A 22,026-nucleotide genomic window follows, 5' to 3' on the forward strand; every position below is an offset into this window, starting at 1 on the left:
GGGATCTGACCCCTCAGGCAGTTGTGAGGTTATTACTTGGGGGGTCATGAGCTGTCAGCCTCCACCCCAAACCCTGCTTTACATCCAGCACTTATAATGGTGTTAAATATATACAAACGTTTTTTAATTTATAAGGGGGGGGGGGGGGTCACACTCAGAGACTTGCTGTGGGAAAGGGGTCACCACTACAGAAGTTTGAGACCCACTGACCTAACCCCCCCAAACACCTTCAAGCTACTAGTGAAGCAGCTTTGACCCCCTCCCCATAGACAACCCCCCTGAACAGTTTCCAGGGGAACAATCTCTTTCTCCCCTGCCCAGGAAAAAGCTGGAGGGAGCACCTGTGCCTATGCTCCTCCTCCCTGGGGGAGGTGCACACCTCCATCCCTCCACCCACTTAAGCAAAACTCCAGCTAGGTGGCGACTGGGGGCACCTGTCACCCTCCCGTCAAACAGTAATGACAGGACCAGCTGCGCCGGGAGGGCGGTCAAGGAGACAAGTTTCCGTACTACAACATGGCCGCCCCCATGGGGGACAGGGCGTGCTGTGGCAGCCGCCGTAAAGCAGCTTTGCAATGTCATTGTCCCTTTCCGTACAACAGTATGGTGGCCTCCTTTCCCTTGCCCCGGCTGCAAGAAGCTGAAGGAGGCGCGGTGGCCGTAAAGCAGCCCCCGTTTCCCGACGCCCGGCTGTCGCGCGCACCGGTGTGAATGGCCGCGGGGAGCGGAGCGAGCTGGTGATTGCGGGGCTGGGGACGGGGGGCGGCTCTCGGGGCGGCGAAGCGCTGCCTCCCGGCGTCGGGGGCGACATGGATCCCAACAGGATCATCCAGGCCCTCAAGGGCACCATCGACCCCAAGCTGCGCATCGCAGCCGAGAACGAGCTCAATCAGGTGAGGGGGCCGAGGCCGGGCCCTGCCCCTTCGCCCGCGGAGACGGGGCCCCGGCTCGGGGCGAGTCCCGGTGATCGCCCCCCCCCCGCTCCCGCTCCCTGCGGCTGGGGGAGTCTCCGCACTGCTCTGCCTGTCCCTCGCGCTGCCCGGGGCCGGGGGCTGCTCGCCCCTGCACCACAGCCCCTGGGGGCTGCCCTGTGGCTCTTCCCCGGCTTGGCCAAGGGCAGGCGGATTCCCTCTGTGCCCTGCCAGCCGCCTTCGCTCCTGGTAGGGTAAAATGGGGGCGGCAGAGGGGCCAAGAAACCCCCGAGGGAGCCTGGACATCCCCGAAGCATCTTGCCCGGGAGCTTCTGCTTCATGGCTGCCCCGGCCACCAGCTGCCGCGCGTCTGGCGGCCTGTGAGCGCTGTCAGCGCTGGGCCTCCATGCGCTGCTCTCAACCCTTCGCTGGACCCCAGCCCCAGTGATGCTAGTGCTTGTGGTGCTCATCTCTGTTGGGAGTGAAGGCGGGGGAGAGAGCAGCGAGGGGGACCTAGCGAGCACCATAACTCCCTCTCCCCCTTCACCTGAGCTGTCTATTGAACCTGTGCGGATGGGGGAATCTGTCACTTTCAGCATCTGACAGCTGGTTTTGTAGTCTCTATGGAGTGGTGATAAGGGCAGAGCCAGGTTGGTCCTAGGCACGAGTGGACTCTAACTACAGGCAGCTTCTAAATGGAAACAATGCTTAAAGGGATTGTCAGCTGAAATTTAAAATGGTATAAACCTGAAGTACAATAGAAATATTTCCACAATTAACAGGAAAATCTGATGAGACGTTTTGTTGTGAAAAAAATATTCCCCTGCAGTGGTTGAAAGCTAAGGCATTGATACTGCAACTGGCTATGTATGAAGAGACTTCTGTGCCACTGTGGAGTTCCACTGACTTCACTGGGAACCTGTGTGGTTATAGAGGTCTGCCCATGTAGCACCATTTGCAGGATCAGTGCCTTCACTTTCTTAACTAAGTTTGTGAGCTTAAAAATATGAGTCAGGAAATGTCGAAGTAAAGGTTGCACCTGAATTCTTAATTTGGTGGTCTTGTACATGTGCATTAGACTTGAAATACATGATTGTGTACTAGTTTTTCAAGTCACACATATAATATACAATACTTCAGTACATTGTATGTGCAGGTTACAATGCTTGTGTGCCTCATACCATTCACTGTGAATATTGTACATTGACTCTCATGGATTCCTGATATATACATTAGACATATAGATTATGCAGTGTTTGTGTATATAAAGTTCTGGAAAAACTGTGATACTTTTTCTTAGATATCACAGTATATCTGGTGGTCATGTAGTTAGACTACTGTAATGGCACGAGGGTATACAGTTAAGTTTATGCCTGCAATCATAATTTTGGCACTTCCTGAATTTTGGTTTGTTATACAATCTTAAAATTCTCGTAACATAGGTATTTTGATGGAATATAGAAAAATAACTTCAGTTTTGAACTTATTTTGAAGAGACCCACTTTTCGGGGTCTTCATTATGTTAATTGAAATGATTAATAAGGTTTCGCAGGATTCAGGTTCAGTTTAGAAATTTGTCCTTATTCTAATTTTCCACGCTTGCAATTTAAAACCACTCCTGAATTAGTTATATCTAACACTCTCACTTTTAGAGTGAGAGTGTTCACTGTTGATTGATAAAGGGCATTTGAAATGCTGTGAGGGGGGGTTATATCAAAATGTGGCCACCTTCTTTATTTTACAAAGTCCATATTTATTTAAAAAACACAAAAACAAATCCATCAGTGCTTGTTTTACCCTTATTAAAAACAACATATGGGAGCAAAACTACAATAACAAACTGCTGTATGTTTGGCAGGGTTAGAGCAAAAGAATGATTGTCTGGATTCCTGGATCCTGTTCCTGACTGTGTCATTGATTTGTTGCACATGGGTGTTATGAAGCTTAAAGAAAGTTTTGAAGATTGTTGGGTTCATCAGATGAAAGATGTGATGACTGCAGATTACTAGCAATATAGTTATTGTTCAGGATTCTGGTTCAGTTTCAAGGTTGCAGGGGTACTTAACAATGTTTTAAAAAGCATGTATTTTTTTTAAGGAAAGCTGACAGGATTTTTTAATCTGGTTTAAAAAGTGATTCCTGGAATTAAGAGAAATGTGTGATATTTTTGGAGGCCTCCTGTTCCTAGAGTGAGTGATCATTATGGATTTAACTGACGCATATCAGGTTATCTTGTTATGACATACTAATGCTTGCAACACTGGCTTTAACACTAATCCCTGAATGAATGGAACAAAAATGTTGCCTGAAGAATGAAAACTGAAGATAATCAGTTAGATATTGATTTTTGCCCTTGGAATTCTGAAACCTTTCAGTGCTAACCTCTGGAGCAAGGCTTTAAAGCCTTGTCAAACTTTAGTAAATCCTATGACAATACTGACCTGGAATTCACTTTCATATCTCAGAATCCAGATGCTGATTTATGTCATATGCCAGCAATTATACCAAGAATACACCTCTTTTGGTGACTAACGGCTTGTCTAAACACAAAAGTTGTACCACCTTATACTGGTATAGTTAAAGCAGTACAATCCCCTTAGGGTATGTCTACACTATGGGATTAATCCGAATTTATATAATTTGAATTTTGAAAACAGATTGTATAAAGTCGAATGTATGCGGCCACACTAAGCACATTAATTCGGCAGTGTACCTCTATGTACCGGGGCTAGCATCGATTTCCGGAGCGTTGCACTGTGGGTAGCTATTCCATAGCTATCCCATAGTTCCCGCAGTCTCCTCCGCCCATTGGAATTCTGGATTGAGATCCTACTGCTGATGGGACCAAAAACATTGTCGCGGGTGGTTCTGGGTACATCCTCCCCCCTCAGCAGGGAAGCAATGGCAGACAACCGTTTCGCGCCTTTTTCCTGGGTGAACAGTGCAGACGCCATACCACGGCAAGCATGGAGCCCGCTCAGCTCAGGACAGCAGTCATGAACATTGTAAACACCTTGCACGTTATTGTGCAGTTTATGCTGAACCAGAACCTGCAAAACCAGGCGGCGAGGAGTAGGCTAAGGCAGCGCGGCGGCGAGAGTGATGAGGACATGGACATGGAATTCTGTCAAACCGCGGGCCCCAGTGCTTTGGAGATCATGCTGTTAATGGGGCAGGTTATAGCCGTGGAACGCCGATTCTGGGCCCGGGAAACAAGCACAGACTGGTGGGACCGCATAGTGTTGCAGGTGTGGGACGATTCCCAGTGGCTGCAAAACTTTCGCATGCGTAAGGGCACTTTCATGGAACTTTGTGACTTGCTTTCCCCTGCCCTGAAGCGCCAGAATACCAAGATGAGAGCAGCCCTCACAGTTGAGAAGCGAGTGGCGATAGCCCTGTGGAAACTTGCAACGCCAGACAGCTACCAGTCGGTCGGGAATCAATTTGGAGTGGGCAAATCTACTGTGGGGGCTGCTGTGATGCAAGTAGCCAAAGCGATCACTGAGCTGCTGCTAAGAAAGGTAGTGACTCTGGGAAATGTGCAGGTCATAGTGGATGGCTTTGCTGCAATAGGATTCCCTAACTGTGATGGGGCGATAGATTGAACCCATATCCCTATCTTGGCACCGGAGCACCAGGGTACCCAGTACATAAACTGCAAGGGGTACTTTTCAGTGGTGCTGCAAGGACTTGTGGATCACAAGGGACGTTTCACCAACATCAACGTGGGCTGGCCGGGAAGAGTTCATGACGCTCGCGTCTTCCGGAACACTACTCTGTTTAAACGGCTGCAGCAAGGGACTTACTTCCCGGACCAGAAAATAACCGTTGGGGATGTTGAAATGCCTATAGTTATCCTTGGGGACCCAGCCTACCCCTTAATGCCATGGCTCATGAAGCCATACACAGGCAGCCTGGACAGGAGTCAGGAGCTGTTCAACTACAGGCTGAGCAAGTGCAGAATGGTGGTAGAATGTGCATTTGGCCATTTAAAAGGTCGCTGGCGCTCGTTACTGACTCGGTCAGACCTCAGCCAAACCAATATCCCCATTGTTATTGCTGCTTGCTGTGTGCTCCACAATCTCTGTGAGAGTAAGGGGGATACCTTTATGGCGAGGTGGGAGGCTGAGGCAAATCGCCTGGCTGCTGATTATGCGCAGCCAGACACCAGGGCGATTAGAAGATCACACCAGGAACTGCTGCGCATCAGAGAAGCTTTGAAAACCAGTTTCATGACTGGCCAGGCTACGGTGTGAAAGTTCTGTTTGTTGAAAACCCGCCCCCTTGATTGACTCATTCCCTGTAAGCAAACCATCCTCCCCCCTTAAATCACAGCTTGCTTTTAAAGGAAATAAAGTCACTATCGTTTAAAAATCATGTATTCTTTATTAATTGATTATAAACATAGGGAGAGAACCGACAAGGTAACCCAGATGAGGTTTGGGAGGAGGATAGGAGGGAAGTAAAAAGCCACTGAAAAAAATTCAATATAATAACAGCCTTTTGGTTGGGCTGTCCACTGGGGTGGAGTGGGAGGGTGCACGGAGCCTCCCCCCCTGCGTTCTTACACGTCGGGGTGAGGAGGCTATGGAACATGGTAAGGGGGGAGGGAGGTTATACAGCAGCTGCAGCGGCACTCTGTTATCTTGCTGCCGTTCCTGAAGCTCCACCAGACGCCGGAGCACGTCCGTTTGATCACGCAGCAGCCCCAGCGTTGCAGCCTGCCACCTCTCGTCTCGAGCGTCCCTCATGACCTCATGTTCACTGCCATCTTTCCTGTACTTAGATACCGTGTCCTTCCACTCATTCAAATGAGCTCTTTCATTGCGGGTGCACTCCATTATTTCCGAGAACATCTCGTCTCGCGTCCTCTTTCTCTGCCGCCTTGTCTGAGATAGCCTTTGGGACGGAGGAGGGAGGCTTGAAAAATTTGCAGCTACTGGAGGGATGGAAAAAAGGAGAGAAGTTTTTAAAAAGATACATTTTACAGAACAATGCTTATACTCTTTCATGGTGAAAAACACTATTCACATTACATAGCACATGTGATTTCAGTACAAGGCCGCATTTTCCATCTTAATATTGAGTGCCTGTGGCTTTGGTGTTAGAGATCACAGACGCAGGTCCGGGCAACAGAATTTGGCTTGCATGCGGCCATGGTAAGCCATCGTCTTTCGGCTTCTGCGCCCTCCTTTCCCACATACCAATCAAAGCCCGTTGACTGCTGCGGTTTTCCTGTTAACCTTCAGCAGCAGAAAACAAACTAACCCCCCCCCATCCAATTCTCTGGGATGATCGCTTTATCCCTCCCCCCACCGCGTGGCTGGTATCAGGGAAGATCCCTGCAGAAACCAAACTAACCCCCCGCTCCTCCACCCGCCATGAATTATCTGGAATGAGCGCTGTACCCCTCCCCCCCACTGCATGGCTGGTATCAGGGAAGATCCCTGCTAGCCAAAGGCGAAAAGCTCAGCACCAATCCCCCCCCGCCGCACTTGGCTAACTGCATGGAAGGATTTCTTTTCAGCCACAGGCAAACAGCCCAGTAGGAACGGCCAGCTCTGTCCCCTTAATTAAATTCCCGTATTTCAACCAGATTACCATGAGCGATATCACTCTCCTGAGGATAACACAGCGAGATAAAGAACGGATGTTGCTTGAATGCCAGCAAACACCGGGACCATACGCTGCCAGGCTTTGTCATGCAATGATACCAGATTACTTGCTACTAGCATGGCGTGGTCAAGTGTCCTACCATGGAGGACGGAATAAGGCTGCGCTGCCCAGAAACCTTCTGCAAAGGCTTTTGGAGTACCTCTAGGAGAGCTTCATGGAGATGTCCTTGGAGGATTTCCGCTCCATCCCCAGACACATTAACAGACTTTTCCAGTAGCTGTACTGGCCGTGAATGCATCCCAAGTCCTCAGGGCAAATTAATCATTAAAAAATGCTTGCTTTTAAACCATGTTTTATATTTTAAAAGGTAAACTCACCTGAGGTCCCTTCCATGGGGTCATGGTCTTGGGTACTGGCTTGGGAGGGTACTTCAGTCAGGCTGAGAAAAAGATCCTGGCTGTTGGGGAGAACGGAGTGCTGTGTGCTCTCCGCAAGCTCGTCCTCCTCCTCCTCTTCCCCGTTCCCTGATGAGATTACCCCCGCCTCGGAATCCACGGTCAGAGGTTGGGTAGTGGTGGCAGCCCCCCCCTAGAATTGCATGCAGCTCAGCGTAGAAGCTGCATGTCTGCGTCTCTGACCCGGAGCGACCGTTTGCCTCCTTTGTTTTCTGATAGGCTTGTCTGAACTCCTTGACTTTCACGCGGCACTGCTCTGAGTCCCTATTGTGGCCTCTCTCCATCATGCCCTTGGATATTTTTTCAAAAGTTTTGGCATTTCGTCTTTTCGAACAAAGTACTGCTAACACTGAATCCTCTCCCCATATAGCGATCAGATCCAGTACCTCCTGTACGGTCCATGCTGGTGCTCTTTTTCGATTATCGGCCTGCATGGTTATCTGTGCTGATGAGCTCTCTGTGGTCACCTGTGCTGTCCTGTGCTGGGCAAATAGGAAATGAAATTCAAATGTTCGCGGGGCTTTTCCTGTCTACCTGGCCAGTGCATCCAAGTTCAGATTGCTGTCCAGAGCGGTCACAATGGTGCACTGTGGGATAGCTCCCGGAGGCCAATACCATCGAATTGTGGCCACACTAACCCTAATTTGAAATGACAGTATCGATTTTGGCACTACTCCGCTTGTCAGGGAGGAGTACAGAAATCGATTTTAAGAGCCCTTTATTTCGAAATAAATGGCTTCGTTGTGTGGACGGGTGCAGGGTTAATTCGATTTAACGCTGCTAAATTCGAATTAAACTCATAGTGTGGACACAGTTATATTGGTATAAAGATGCTTATACCAGTACTACTTTTTCCTACGTGTGAAGAGGAACAAGCTATACCAGTATTGCTGGGTCCATAGTAGAGGTTGTACTGGTACAACTATTTCAGTAAAAAAAAATCACACCCGTAGTTAAAATAGTTTTGCTGGTACAAAACCTTTTTGTCGACCAGGCCTACATCACTTTTGATGAAACTGGCAACCTTTTATGTGTGTAATATTTAATTAAAAAAGAAATGTAAATAAATCTAATAGGCCACACACACACAGTTTTTAACCAGTGTTTTTTCCTTTAAGAACATTCTGTTAATCCTCTAGTATCCCTTCTTACTTCCTCTTCCACCTCCGGAAAGCCTTTCTCTGGTGAGGAGATCCTGAAGCATTTATCTTGCGCCTTATCACCAACCTACCTTCAATTAGCCAGAGGCAATTTGTGGAGATTTATGCATGGCCCTCCTGACTTCCAGGGCAGAATATGCTGCCTTCCACGAGACTCCAGGCCCTAGGTCTAGAGATAGAAAGATGGAGTTTGGGACCCAATATGTTACAATCTCACTACAACCACCTAACTTGCACAAATTTATTTTTCAAAATTTAACAGATAAATGTGTATTATAACTTGTAAATAGATTACATTGTTTCTTCTGAGGCCTACTGAATTTTTATATCTGTAGAGAGGGAACTGATGCGGAGAATACTTTGCACTGATACATCCATTTTTATTTGAGATCTCAAATTACTTTACAAAGATTAAGCCTCCAAGCACAAAGCAGGTTAGAATCAAACCAGTTTTGCAGAGGAGTAAACTGAGAGCCAGAAAGTTAAGTGATTTGGCAATGGTGTTGCAGTGACAGAACTATTAATTTAACTTACAGAAGGAATCTTGATTCACCTTTAGTTGGTGAAGAATTGTGGGGCTGGACAGAGAGCTAATGATTTCTCTCCATTTCTTTGAATCCAGCCCAGTGGCTCATGTGTGATCCAAATTGTATTTGTTTTGGAGTTTCGGCAGTGACTCCTTCATGGTGCTACTACCTCTTTTTTATGTAAGCCTCAGTTTTGATACCCCCATCCCTAATTCTCAAAAAAAAATCCTTCTTTGAGTAGTGTGCTTATGGGTGCTCCACTGTAGGTTTGTCTGCACCCCTGCACCTCTGATCACAGAATTTTCGTGGCAGTCTTCATTCAGCCTGCGCATGCGTTGCCCCCCCTCATGCTCTGCCACGAGGCTAACCAACACTGTGCAGCAAACCTCCTCAGTTTCTTCTCAACCGCCCCTGGCTAAAGATGGAGATTTAGCTGTCCGTTAGCGGATCATTAACGTCTTCAGAATTGTTAATTTTAGCTACCTTTTTTGGAGCTTCCTTTTCTTTTTCTTTTTTTAATCTTTATTACTAAAAATAATTAAATCCTACTTTATTTTGGACATCATTTTTCTTTGACCCTCTCCTTCCTCTCCCCCGGGTCTGGGGACCCCTCTGGACAGGGTATCCCTGATTCACAGGGCTTCAAGAAGTGTCAAAGGGTACGTCCAGACTACCCACTGATTCGGTGGGTAGTAATCGATCTATCGGGGATCGATATATTGCATCTTGTCTAGACGCGATATATCGATCCCCGAACGCACTCCCGTCGACTCTGGAACTCCACCAGGGTGAGGGGCGGTAGCGGAGTTAACGGGGGAGCCGCGGCTGTCGATCCCACGCCGTGAGGACCTGAGGTAAGTCGAAATAAGATACGTCGACTTCAGCTATGCTATTCCCGTAGCTGAAGTTGTGTATCTTACATCGACCCCACCCCCTAGTGTAGACCAGCCCTTAGTTGCAAGGAATTTATCCTGGTGACTGATGGACTCAGTGTGTCCACTGCCTGGGGAGAGAACCACATACCACAGAAGTGTGGTTTGTGCCAACAACTGATGGCCTGATCCAGAAAGGTTAGAGAACTGAGCTGCAAGGCTCTCTTAATAGAGGTGGCCCTTCAACCACCCTCTGAACTGTGTCAAGACCTGGATGATGGGAAGCCTCACTGCAACCCTCTACTTCTAAAGGAGGTGAGCCCAAGAAGACACCCACAAGCCACTCACGCAAGGCCTCTAAGAAAAGGACCATTAGTTCCACAGCAAGCCCTGACCTATCCGAAAATGATTTTTGGCTTGCTCAGTGTCATCAGTACTGACGGCACTGAAGCTCTCTAAATCCGGTACCCAAGGCTCACACGGTACCGCCCCAACAGAGCATGTTGGGCTGCATAAGGACCCAAAGGGCACAGGCAAAGAATCATCAGTACTGACTGGGCGTGAAAAATCCAGAAAAGCTGCCCTGGGGAAGGTTCCTATGGTGTGGACATCAACATCACTACCATCTTTGTCATGCCAGGCACCAGCAGACCAGGTTCACATCACCAACTCTTTCGGTGCAGACATCTCGGCACCAACAACCACCACCAGTACCGACGCCTTTAGCACTGCCGGACTTCTGATACGCAACAGACCTTTCGTGTGTGATGCACTGGATTCTCCTTTATTCAGTACCAGGGCATCAATACCAAGTCCACCCAGAGCTCCAGACTCACTGGCAACATCATGCCATACTCTGCCTTTTTCATCCACTGAGTCTGATAGTGAGAAAGAAGACATGTTCTCCCGCTGCTCCTCTCACCCACCCTACGGTGCCCAATTCCAGTATGGACCTCAATCATACCATCCCTCTGATCCCCAGTCTCCTTGGTATGGGCAGCCATTGTCCCAACTACCGCCCCTCCCCAGTGGCTCTAATGGGATCGTTGGCAGGCACACAGACATTGTGCTTCCGATGGCGCTAGCGTGGCCCATCAAGAGCCAGAGACATCCTTCTTCAGTTGCTGCAACGAGGGCATCCTAGCCCCCTGAACAATTAAGAGAACAAGAGGCAGAAGTCAAGGAGAAAGCTATCGTCATCATCAGACAAGGTGGGGATGCCCCCACCACCATCGTTGGCGATGACTTTAAGCTGTTTCAGGAGCTGGCCCAGCGGGTGCCAGAGGCACTGCAAATAGCTCTACAGGAGGTGACTGAGTCACACCACAAACTAGTGGACATTTTACATTCTTCTACCTCATCCAGAGTGGCCCTCCCTATTAATGAGGCCCTCTTGAACGCTGCCAAACTCATATGGCAGACTCCTGTGTCGGTCCTACCAACATGCAAGCAGGCCAACAAAAAGCATTATGTGCCAGCAAAAGACACGGAATTTCTCTTCTCTCACCCACCTCCCAGTTTGATCATCGTGGATGTGGTGAATTCAAGAGGCTGCCAACCCCATCTCACATCCACACCCTACGACCAGGACTAGAAGCATCTAGATCTTTTTGGGAGAAAAATATATTCATCAGCCTCTCTTCAGTTCCATATTGTGAACTAGCAAGCCGTAATGGCAAAATACAATTACTTAAACTACTCAAAACTCATTTCCTTTATTGAGCAGCTCTCAGATTCGTACAAAGAGCAATTTAAAGCAAAGACATCACTCCAGTGTGCACTCAGTGCAGCTGACACAGTGGTACACTCCATCTCTACTGCCGTTGTGATGAGACGACCCTCTTTGCTGCACTTATCTAGGTTCCCCAAAGATGTGCAAACAACTGTGGAGGACCTTCCTTTTGAAGATACAAAACTGTTCACTGAGAAAATGGATGCTTCCCTTCATACTTTAGTTTTAAAAGATTCCAGGGATACTCTTTGATCAGTCGGAATCTACACACCTGGGCAGAAGAGAAAAGCCCCCAGTCTTCATTCAGACCCCGTTTGTCACAGTATTCATCCCAGAGATTTTATGAACTCCAGAGAAAGAAGTGCAGGTTCCCCAAATGGAAACCATCCTTCTTCACAGCCATCCACCTTAAATGACAGTTTTGATGGGTTAGTCAAGGTGCCTGCAGACCATTCTCCTCAATGCTATCCAAAACTGGAAAACCTCCCTCGTCGCTGTGGATGCCATCTCACTCCGTTCCGCAGTGCCTGGGAAAGGATAACCTCCGACAAATGGGTTTTGGAGATTATTCGAGATGGGTACTCAATCCACTTCACAACTCGCCCCTGCCAACATCCGTCCCCATCTATCTTCAGGGACCCTTCTCACAAGAGCCTGCTATGAGACGAGATTGACCATCCCCTCAGCATAGGAGCTGTAGAGCCAGTGCTCATACATCTAAGAGGCAAAGGCTTTTACTCTCGCTACTTCCTGATACCCAAGTAAAAGGGAGGTTGGAGACCTGTACTAGACCTCAGAGTGCTCCACAAATTTGTCAAGGCTCAGAAGTTTAGGATGGTCACATTGGCAATGATTATCCCAGCATTAGAAAAGGGAGTCTGGTTCTCGCCCCTTGACCTTCAAGATGCTTACTTTCACATTTCGATCATATTGAATCACAGATGATACCTCAGATTCACACTTGGTCAAGACCACTACCAGTACAGAATACTCCCTTTTAGCATCTTAGAGGTCTGCAAAGTATTCTCCAAAGTCATCTTGGTAGTTGCAGCCCACTTAGTCTCCCAGGGCATTATGATTTATCCTTACCTGGATGATTGTCTCCTCAGGGCGTGTTCCTTCATCAAAGCCCAGCGCGTTACCCAGACTACCCTGGATCTGTTCAAGAACCTGGGCCTGCAAATCAATACACAAAAATCAACATTAATACGGGTACAGAAACTAGAATTCATAAGAGTGGACCTCGACTCAGTCCAAGCGAGAGCGCTCCTCCCACATCACAGATTCCTCAGTCCCTCCACACTTATAGAGACAATGCATCCAGCCCCCAGATATTGGACAGACATTGCCTTTAGCTTTCTGGGACATGTGCCGGGGGCACATCGCTGATACTTCATGCAGGACTCTGCATGAGATGCCTCCAATCATGGTTCAGTTATGTTTACAGACTGAACAAGGACAACTAGACAAACTGCTATTGATGCCCACCAAAATCAAACAATCCCTGAATGGGTGGAAAGACCCAGCAAACACCTGCATGGGAATCTTGTTCGCTCAACCTCCTCCATCACTACTACTCACTACCTACGCATCCCTCATAAGATGGAGCACACATCACAATAGTCTCAACAGTACAGGGCAAATGGTCTTCATCTCAGATGTGTCTTCATATCAATTTACTTGAACTCGCAGTGTTCAGGAACATATAAGTTCACTTCCTGACGATGATCAGAGGCACACACACAAAGATCGTGATGTATAATATAGCCTGCATGTATTACATAAACTGAAAAGCAGGCGTGAGATCACCCTCCCTTTGTATGGAAGCACTAAAGCTATGGAACTGGTGCATTTCCCACACTGTTACACTATCAGTGGCTTACCTACTAGGAGTACACAACATGACAGTGGACAGTCTCAGCCACAAATTCCCCCACAGTCATGAGTGAGAGATAGACTCAGTGGTACTCTGCAATATATTCCAATGATGGGGAATATATAGTTTCGCTACTTCTCAGAACAAGAAACGCCCATGGTACTGTGATGGGTTGGATCACAGAAACCCCCTTGGGAGCTGCCACCTGATGTACCAAGACTACCCCTGCTCCTGTTTTCCCTGCCAGCTCAGGACTCCAGCACCCTGTCTTGCTGAGCCAGACACTCCCGTCTGCTCAAACACAGACCCAGGGTCTGAATCTCTTGTCCCAAAGCTGCAAGTTTACCTGAAAACAGCTCACAGAAGTGTGCTTGTCATTGGCAACTCCCAATGGGGTCTAAACCCAAATAAATCAGTTTTACCCTGTATAAAGCTTATGCAGGGCAAACTCATAAATTGTTCGCCCTCTATAACACTGATAGAGAGATATGCACAGTTGTTTGCTCCCCCAGGTATTAATACATACTCTGAGTTAATTAATAAGGAAAAAAGTGATTTTATTAAATACAGAAAATAGGATTTAAGTGGTTCCAAGTAGTGACAGACAGAACAAAGTAAGTCACCAAGCAAAATAAAATAAAATGCTCAAATCTATGTCTAATCAAACTAAATACAGATAAGTTCCTCACCAGTTCCAGAATGCTCCCTTTTACAGGCTAATCTCCTTTTAGCCTGGGTCCAGCAATCACTCAAACCCCCTGTAGTTACTGTTATTTGTTCCAGTTCCCTTCAAGTATCCTGGGGGGGTGGAGAGGCTCCTTCCTTAGCCAGCTGAAGACAAAATGGAGGGGTCTCCCACGGGTTTAAATAGACTGTCTCTTGTGGGTGGAGACCCCCCTCCTCCCTCCTATGCAAAGTCCAGCTCCAAGATGGAGTTCTGGAGTCACCTGGGCAAGTCACATGTCCCTGCATGACTCAGTCTTTACAGGCCGAAGCCATTGTCCACTTGGTATCTTGCATGTCTCCAGGAAGACTTATTATGTGGATTGGAGCATTCCAAGATGCGTTGTTCCCCAAATGTTTCCTGATCAGGTACTTAAGCTGGCGAATTCCTTCCTAAAGAAGCTGAGCAAATGCCTCACAAAGCTTACTTAGAAACCAAGCAAGCATACAGCCCATATTCTTAACCTCAAGTAGAAAATGATATATATGTACAAATAGGATGAATAGATATAGTAGACCATAACCTTTACGGAGATATATTACATGGCACAGGCAGCACAAAACATACTCCAGTTATGTCATACATACATTTATAAGCACACCCCCCCCAAAGCCTTATGGGGTACACTGTCACAAGTACCGCTCCAGAACAGGCATCAGCCAGCACTCCATGGGGGACTCTCTCCTCCTCTCATGGGAGAAGGGCCTCCTTTACGCCTTTTCCCTCATTCCATCTATTGCTGAAAGTCCTCGTTGAAAGTAAAAAGAGAAAAAGCAAACATAATATTGATCGCTTCCACCTGGCCCAGGCAGACGTGGTACCCTTACCTGTTACAACTGGCGCTGTGTCTACCAATGACTCTTCCAATCACTCCTTACCTCCTCTTGCAGAGTGAGAGATGCACTCTTCATCACCAACCTACAGATACTACAGCTCAAAGCCTGGCTCCTTCATGGTTCCAGCACTTAGAAACATCATGTTCTGAAGAGGTACAAGAAGTGTTATTAAAGTGGCTATCCATTGCACTTACCTACAGAAGTGGTCCAGGTTCTGGATCTGGTGCCAATCCAAAAGGATCACACCAGATACCACCACTCTACCCATAGTCCAGTGGCTCTCAACTTTTCCAGACTACTGTACCTCTTTCAGGAGTCTGATTTATCTTGAGTACCCCCAAGTTTCACCTCACTTAAAAACTACTTGTTTACAAAATCAGGCATAAAAATACAAAAATGTCACAGCTCACTATTCCTGAAAATTGCTTACTTTTTAATTTTTATCATATAATTATAAAATAAATCAATTGGAATATAAATATTGTACTTACATTTAGTGTATATAGAGCAGTATAACAAGTCGTATGAAATTTTAGTTTGTACTGACTTTGCTAGTGCTTTTTATGTAGCCTGTTGTAAAACTAGGCAAATATCTAGATGAGTTGATGTACCCCCTAGAAGACCGTTGCATACCCGCAGGGATATGCATACTCCTAGTTGAGACTACTGTCTAAGACTGTTGGATCTCAAGTAATGGGGACTTTAATTAGCTTGTTAAAAGTACACTTAGCAGCAATAGCAACCTTCCACCGGAAGGTGGAAGGGTACTCAGTTTTTCCCCACCTGACTATGAAGAGGTTTCTCAAAGACATAGCGAACCTCTTTCCCCAACCCAAGCTTCCTGCCCCATAATGGGACCTCAGTGTAGTATTAAAAGGACTGACTAGACCACCCTTTGTACCTGTGGCCACTTGTTCTTTAACTCACCTTTCCATGAAGACAGCGTTCCTGATCGCCTTTATCTCGGCAAGAGGATAGGGGAGATGCGCTATCAGAGAGCGGCACTGATAGTGTATCTCCCCTTCAAAGTGTTCTTCCGTGACAAAGTTCCACTTAGACCACATCCAAAGTTCACCCCAAATTGATTTCTGCATTTCACATGAATCAACTCATTCTCTTTCCAACGTTTTATCCCAAGCTTTATCAGGATAATAGGGAAGCCATCCTCCATATGCTCGACATAAGGAGAGCCATGGCCTTTTATTTGGACAGGACAAGAATTTTTAGAAAATCTCTGAGACTCTTCCTCGCCGTTGCGGACAGGTTTAGAGGTACAGCGATTTCAGCTCAAAGACTCTCTGAATGGGTCTCGAACTGTATCAAACTCTTATTAGATTTGCAACTTAGCACCCCTATCTACAATCTGCACACATTCTATGAGATCGGTTTCCTCAGCCATTGCAGTCTCCAAGGGTATCCCTGTATCAGAAATCTGCAGAGCAGCTACCTGGGCATCTGCACATACTGTGACAGATCCAGACCAGTGGGGTACAGGAGTCTGGTAGAGGACAAATATACTGGTCACTGGATGAGTAGTTTTCTGTTCCCTGAGTGACCAGAGCAGGGGCTGCACTAGAGTAATCAGGAACCTGCTAGAACCAGTTAAGGCAGGCAGGCTAATTAGAACACCTGGAGCCAATTAAGAAGAAACTGCTAGAATCAATTAAGGCAGGCTAATCAGGGCACCTGGGTTTTAAAAGGAGCTCACTTCAATTTGTGGTGGGAATGTGAGGAGCTGGGAGCAAGAGGCGCAAGGAGCTGAGAGTGAGAGGGTGTGCTGCTGGAGGACTGAGGAGCACAAGCGTTATCAGACACCAGGGGGAAGGCCCTGTGGTGAGAATAAGGAAGGTGTTTGGAGGAGGCCATGGGGAAGTAGCCCAGGGAGTTGTAGCTGTCATGCAGCTGTTACAGGAGGCACTATAGACAGCTGCAGTCCACAGGGCCCTGGGCTGGAACCCAGAGTAGAGGGCAGGCCCAGGTTCCCCCCAAACCTCCCGATTGACCTGGACTGTGGGTTCTTCCAGAGGGGAAGGTCTCTGGGCTGTTCCCCAACCCACATGGTGAATCTCTGAGGCAAGAAAATCCGCCAATAAGCGCAGAACCCACCAAGATAGAGGAGGAACTTTGTCACAATATCTTTGCAGAACACTATGCCATCCTGGGGGACTCTGCTGCAGACACCAGGTTCGGCGCCACGGTACACTCATCCATAACAGACTCGACTCAGAAGCCCCAACCTCCAGTGGGGGGATACTTCTCGGGAGTCACATACAGTGGAGCACACATAGGGACACTACTCAAAGAAGAAGAAGTTACTCACCTTGTGCAGTAACGATGTGTATCCCTATGGGTGATCCATGACGTACCCTCTTCTTCGGAGTTCTCATCATAAACTCTGTGGCAGAGAAGAAACTGAAGAGGGTTTACCTGCACACTGTTGGTTAGCCTCATAGCAGATGATGGGGGGCGGGGGAGGCAACGCATGCGTGGACTGAGTGGACGCTGCTACTAACATTCTCCAGTCAGCAGCACAGGGACGCAGATACATCTACAATGGAGCACCCATAGGGAAATTACTCAAAGAACCATAGTTATTGCACAAGGCGAGTAACTTCTTCCTTCTCTGCAATTTTGTGTGTTTGAGGGCTTTTCTGAGCCTTCTTATAACCAGCCCTCCCAGGGTATAGTGTCAAGATGGAAATCCTTACCTGGTTTGCTGAAAAACCTGGTGGGAAACAAATAGACTCTAATCTTTCTGTTCAGAGTTGGCAAAAGTGACCTGCCAGTTTGTGCATGATGGCGTGTATCCAAGACCAATGATCTAGATTCCTTGAGCCTGTCTCCGTCTCCAGAAGCCCTTGCATATTTGTTGTGTTGCTAGCTGTTACTGCTGTGGCATCATGTCAGGCTATGTTGACACTACAGCTTATATCAGCGTAACTTATGGGCCTGCCCTCTATGACAACATAAGTTACACCAACATAAGCGCCAGTGTGGACACATTTCATTATGGAAATTATCATCATCTCATTATGGAAATGCTAGATCAAGGCATCCGGGCCATGAGAAAGAGACCTAATCATGTATTTCTGAGCAGTTGAATGAGGTGCAGTCCAAGAAATGATGTAGTGTAGTTGTGTTCAATTTTTAAAGTTCTTCCCTTTCAGCTAGGAAAACCATTAAAACCACTAGAGCTGCCAAATGTAAGTTATCTGAAGAGTATTGGTAAAGCTCGTCCACAGGAGATGAAATAAAGAAAGCTGCGGTCATGCAGACACTGGGAAAAAGCTCTTTGAAACATCAATTGTCTGGAGCTGAGAGAAAAGAGATTATAACTGACTAATAACTACAGATGTTGCTGAGGCTGAAAAGTCACTGAACCATGCAGAGTTCCCTATTCCTCATGCAGGAGGACGCCCATTGAATTGTGGCAGTATACTGCTATCATATTTTCACCTTTTAATCTGGCATGCTTTGCTCAGAAGTTCACTAAGCAGTGTTTTCACTTTAGAAGTTCTTCAGATGTTCTGAAAATGGAGTGTCTGAAAAGTTCCCAGAAAATACACAAAAACTTGTGGCTTTAAAATCTAATCTGTCTGCACTTGATTTTAATTATGTATGGCTAGTCCAGTAGGTTTTCCAGATTTTTAATTTTTCTCTTATGTTACTATAAATTTAATCCAACAGTTATATTGCATATAACATAAGCATTTGCCAAATATACTTTAATGTAATTTAAACGATTTACTGATTTAAAAGGGAGTGTGGGAGCATTTCCATTAAACTCTGAAGTATTTCTCACAGAAGTGCTATGTATCTGTGAAGCAAATCAATATGCATTTGACTCTTTTAGGGTCAGTATTTTTTTTTTTTTTTAAATAATTCAGGCACTTCTGCAGAGTTTATTATTTGTAGTCAGTTTTGTCTAAGTATGTAATATCTCAGAATCTCCAAGAAGGTGCCTTTGTCACATCACTAATGCCACTTCCTTGCCTATATGTGCTCAGTTTCATAAATTAATTATTTATGATGCCGGAGGGGGTGAATTCGACAGAAGTGAACTTCCATTCAACTTCCCGTGGAAAGTCTCAGAACACTGTAGTAACTCTCTCAAAAATGGTCATCCTAATTTTCTTATTCATTTGGCAATGCAATATTTTAAATTTAAAAAAAAAAACACGAATTTAACTTTGGGTTGTTTTGTATAAATTTCAGTCGTACAAGATCATAAATTTTGCTCCCAGTCTACTACAAATCATAGTTTCGGATCAAGTTGAATTTCCAGTACGTCAAGCAGGTGAGCTAACTTCTTGTTTCATTTTCTTCCTATTGTAAAAAGTCAATAAGATATTAAAACGAAGTGGTGAACTATTGTCATGTCATTAAAATTGACTCTATTTTGGCCTTTGAATTAATATCGGTCAGTGAAGGAGTCATAATGACTTGGTGATTCACTTTCCGGTGTGGGGGTGAAATCTGGTTATGGCACACTAAACCTTCTCCCTTACTTTCTTGTGTTTGTAGTGAGCTCTCTTAGATTAGTTCGATTGCCCTGCCAAATATCATGTATTTGGATATACGTGAGGGCATGAGGAGCTCAGATTTTTTTCATATGAGGAGAGGTGGAGCCCACATGAAGAGGGTATGTGGAGATCGGGGATTTTATCTGAATGGGTCTGTCACTGTTTTGAATCCTTAACATAGAGAAATAGAAGTCCTTATTAACATGGCCAGAGTCAATGCTAGATACTTACAGGCCCTTCCCCCAAAAACAGATCTCAAGAAAGATCCCTTAGTTAAGTTATGGGTATATAGCTAGCTAAATGCATCTTGAAGAGAATCCTCATATGCGTGTGGTATAGTTAATATTAAGCATGTGTGTAACTCTTTGCAGGATCAGGACCTAAATTGTTTGTTTATAAAACATGTTGATTAATCCTGTACAATAGGTGGCTAAATGTGAACCTTTAATTAGAACAGCGAGTATTCCACTTTTCCAAGAAGAGTTTGATGGGGGTTTTTCACTCACAGTTCTCTTTCTAGCATATGAAATAGAATTTTCCATAGGAGGTGGGGGGTGGTTGAATTCTTGAGAGGGAGTGGGGAAGTTAAAAAGACCAGTTAATCCCCTGAATGCATTGGGGCATGCTGATGTATGCTGTTCATTTTATTTGGCCTGTATATTATTGTAGATAATCCAACTGTGAATGGCATTGTTAGGAACATGTTGGCATAAAAGGGAGGCACTTCATTCAGGTGTCACTTCATTCATATGGTCATTTTAATAAAGTAGACTCTTATTTTAATTTGTCAGAACAAAACAAATGTAGGTGTGGAACCTATTTCAGTATTTTTTTGGAGGGAAGGAGGTGGGGAATGGAAAGACAGTACATTTATACCAAATTGCTAAATCAATAGAATGCTACAGTTGCTGTGAGAGCAAGAATTTATTCAAAATCACAATCCATGTAGAAAGCACATGTCCTGGTGTGACCTCAGTGTGTTAAGCTATTGTATTGGTTGTTCTGGTCCGTTTTTTGTCTGAATACTCTGGTCCATCTGAAAAACAAGTTTTTTAATTTCTGACATCCACTTGACCCTTTTTAACATGCTTTGCACACAAACTACAGAATTTGGTTAATACTCTTCAATCTGTCAAAATTGAGAAAAATATTCTACTTGAATGTGCCTGATTCATGCTTTAATATGCTTTAAAATCCCAATCGGGAATTAACTAAAAAGAAAATAGTGAAAGGATTAGTATTCTAAAGGTTTATTAAGAACTTTCTGCTAATGTTATGTCTGAAAGAATAGTTACAGGCATTCTTTAGGAGTAAGTGATATTTTCAGCTAAGGATTACCAGATACCACTTTTTAATGACCCTTCATTAAAGGCGATAGGGAACATCTCTGTGGAATTACAGAGAATTTTAATGATGAGATAAGACTTGGGGATGTTACAGTGGACCTTTTTGCTGGAATAAAAGGTATGCTCCATGCTAGTTCAATACCAGGCAGTTCCCCAAAGTAGAACGTACTGGCCATGCATACAGTTATACTTTGTTTTAAGTCAGCCCTGCAAAACTCTACTTACTGTGGGTGAGTAGGTTATTTTGAAGTTGAGTGAAATATTGTAATTTCCATTCATTATAACTATCACAAATGACAGATGAGTAGCTTTTGTGCCTAGGCTGGTAAATTGTTGTGACACTTTTGCAAATCTGGTTGTAATAAAGAATACTGTCCAGTAAAGGCTGGCTGAAATAATCCCATATTCTGTTTAGGACCACACATTTGACCCTGATGTTTCTAGTGATGAAAAGCTTGGGTTCGTTGACTAAGATCTCCCACGACAACTTATGCTAAATTATCTATTTGATCTTGTATTTAGTTGTGACACTCTTCTTCAGATCTGGGAAAGGTACGAAGAGCTCTGTGTTGCTTGAAAGCTTCTCTCTGTCACCCGTGGATATTGGTCCAATAAAAGTTATTGTTTCACCCATCTTATCTCTCTAATATTTGCTAAAGGACAGATATTCAGTAGTTCTTAGCCTTCTGCGCTGTTTTGTTGTTCAGCATCACTTTGTGCCACCTTCAGTTGTAATCCACATTGAATGGTAGAGACTTTGCTACAGAACTGAATTTAAGTAATCCTTTCCATGCTGCTATGTTAGGATTTTTTCTGTAACTTAGCTGCCATTTACCTGAAGAACATGGTGACGCAGTACTGGCCAGATCGGGAACCACCACCAGGAGAAGCTGTATTTCCATTCAACATTCATGAAAATGATCGCCAGCAAATTCGTGATAACATTGTGGAAGGAATTATTCGGTCTCCTGACTTAGTGAGGTACATTATACTGTGCATATGTTGACGAAGGGCCTGACTTTCAGAGGTGCTCAGCTTCCGCAACCCCTTTTATTTGTCTCATTAAATTTCAGGCGAGGTCTACACTACCCGCCTGAATCGGCGGGTAGAAATCGATCTCTCGGGGATCGAATTATCGCTGGACTGTTTTTAACTTGCGAGTGTCTTCTGCTCACAATAAGAGATTTACCACAAAGCGTAGAAAGTTTAAAGCAACTCCTGAAACTTGGTCTAGTCACTTTCTGTTTATTTTGCTAATTCAGAGGAGATCGGTGCATGGGGCAGTCATAGAAGTTATTTCAGCCTGCCGCTGACCCTCAATTCCAGATAAATACCATTCACATCATAGCCTGAAAATGTATTTTTTTTGGTGCAAAGTCCGTTACTCAGCTGCTTTCATTACTTTTATACATGTTGGAAGAACTTATTTCGATTAATGTTTTCAGTAC

General features: G+C 45.5%; 1 protein-coding gene across 3 annotated transcripts in view; it reads left to right on the forward strand.

Moving 5' to 3' along the window:
• The first annotated feature begins 704 nt into the window (after positions 1–704).
• Positions 705–22,026, forward strand: part of IPO8 (importin 8) — an 84,058-nt gene continuing 62,736 nt past the window's right edge. The window contains exons 1-3 of one of the 3 annotated variants that reach the window (XM_054034702.1): positions 705–893; positions 18,925–19,006; positions 21,403–21,559. In XM_054034702.1, the coding sequence (XP_053890677.1) occupies positions 810–893; positions 18,925–19,006; positions 21,403–21,559 (323 nt within the window). In that variant the 5' untranslated portion in view covers positions 705–809. The remainder of the gene's footprint in view (positions 894–18,924; positions 19,007–21,402; positions 21,560–22,026) is intronic. The other 2 variants (XM_054034711.1, XM_054034721.1) reach the window with 2 other exon arrangements.

This window comes from Malaclemys terrapin, chromosome 1, assembly GCF_027887155.1.
Source record: "Malaclemys terrapin pileata isolate rMalTer1 chromosome 1, rMalTer1.hap1, whole genome shotgun sequence".
NCBI classification, from domain to species: Eukaryota; Metazoa; Chordata; order Testudines; family Emydidae; genus Malaclemys; species Malaclemys terrapin.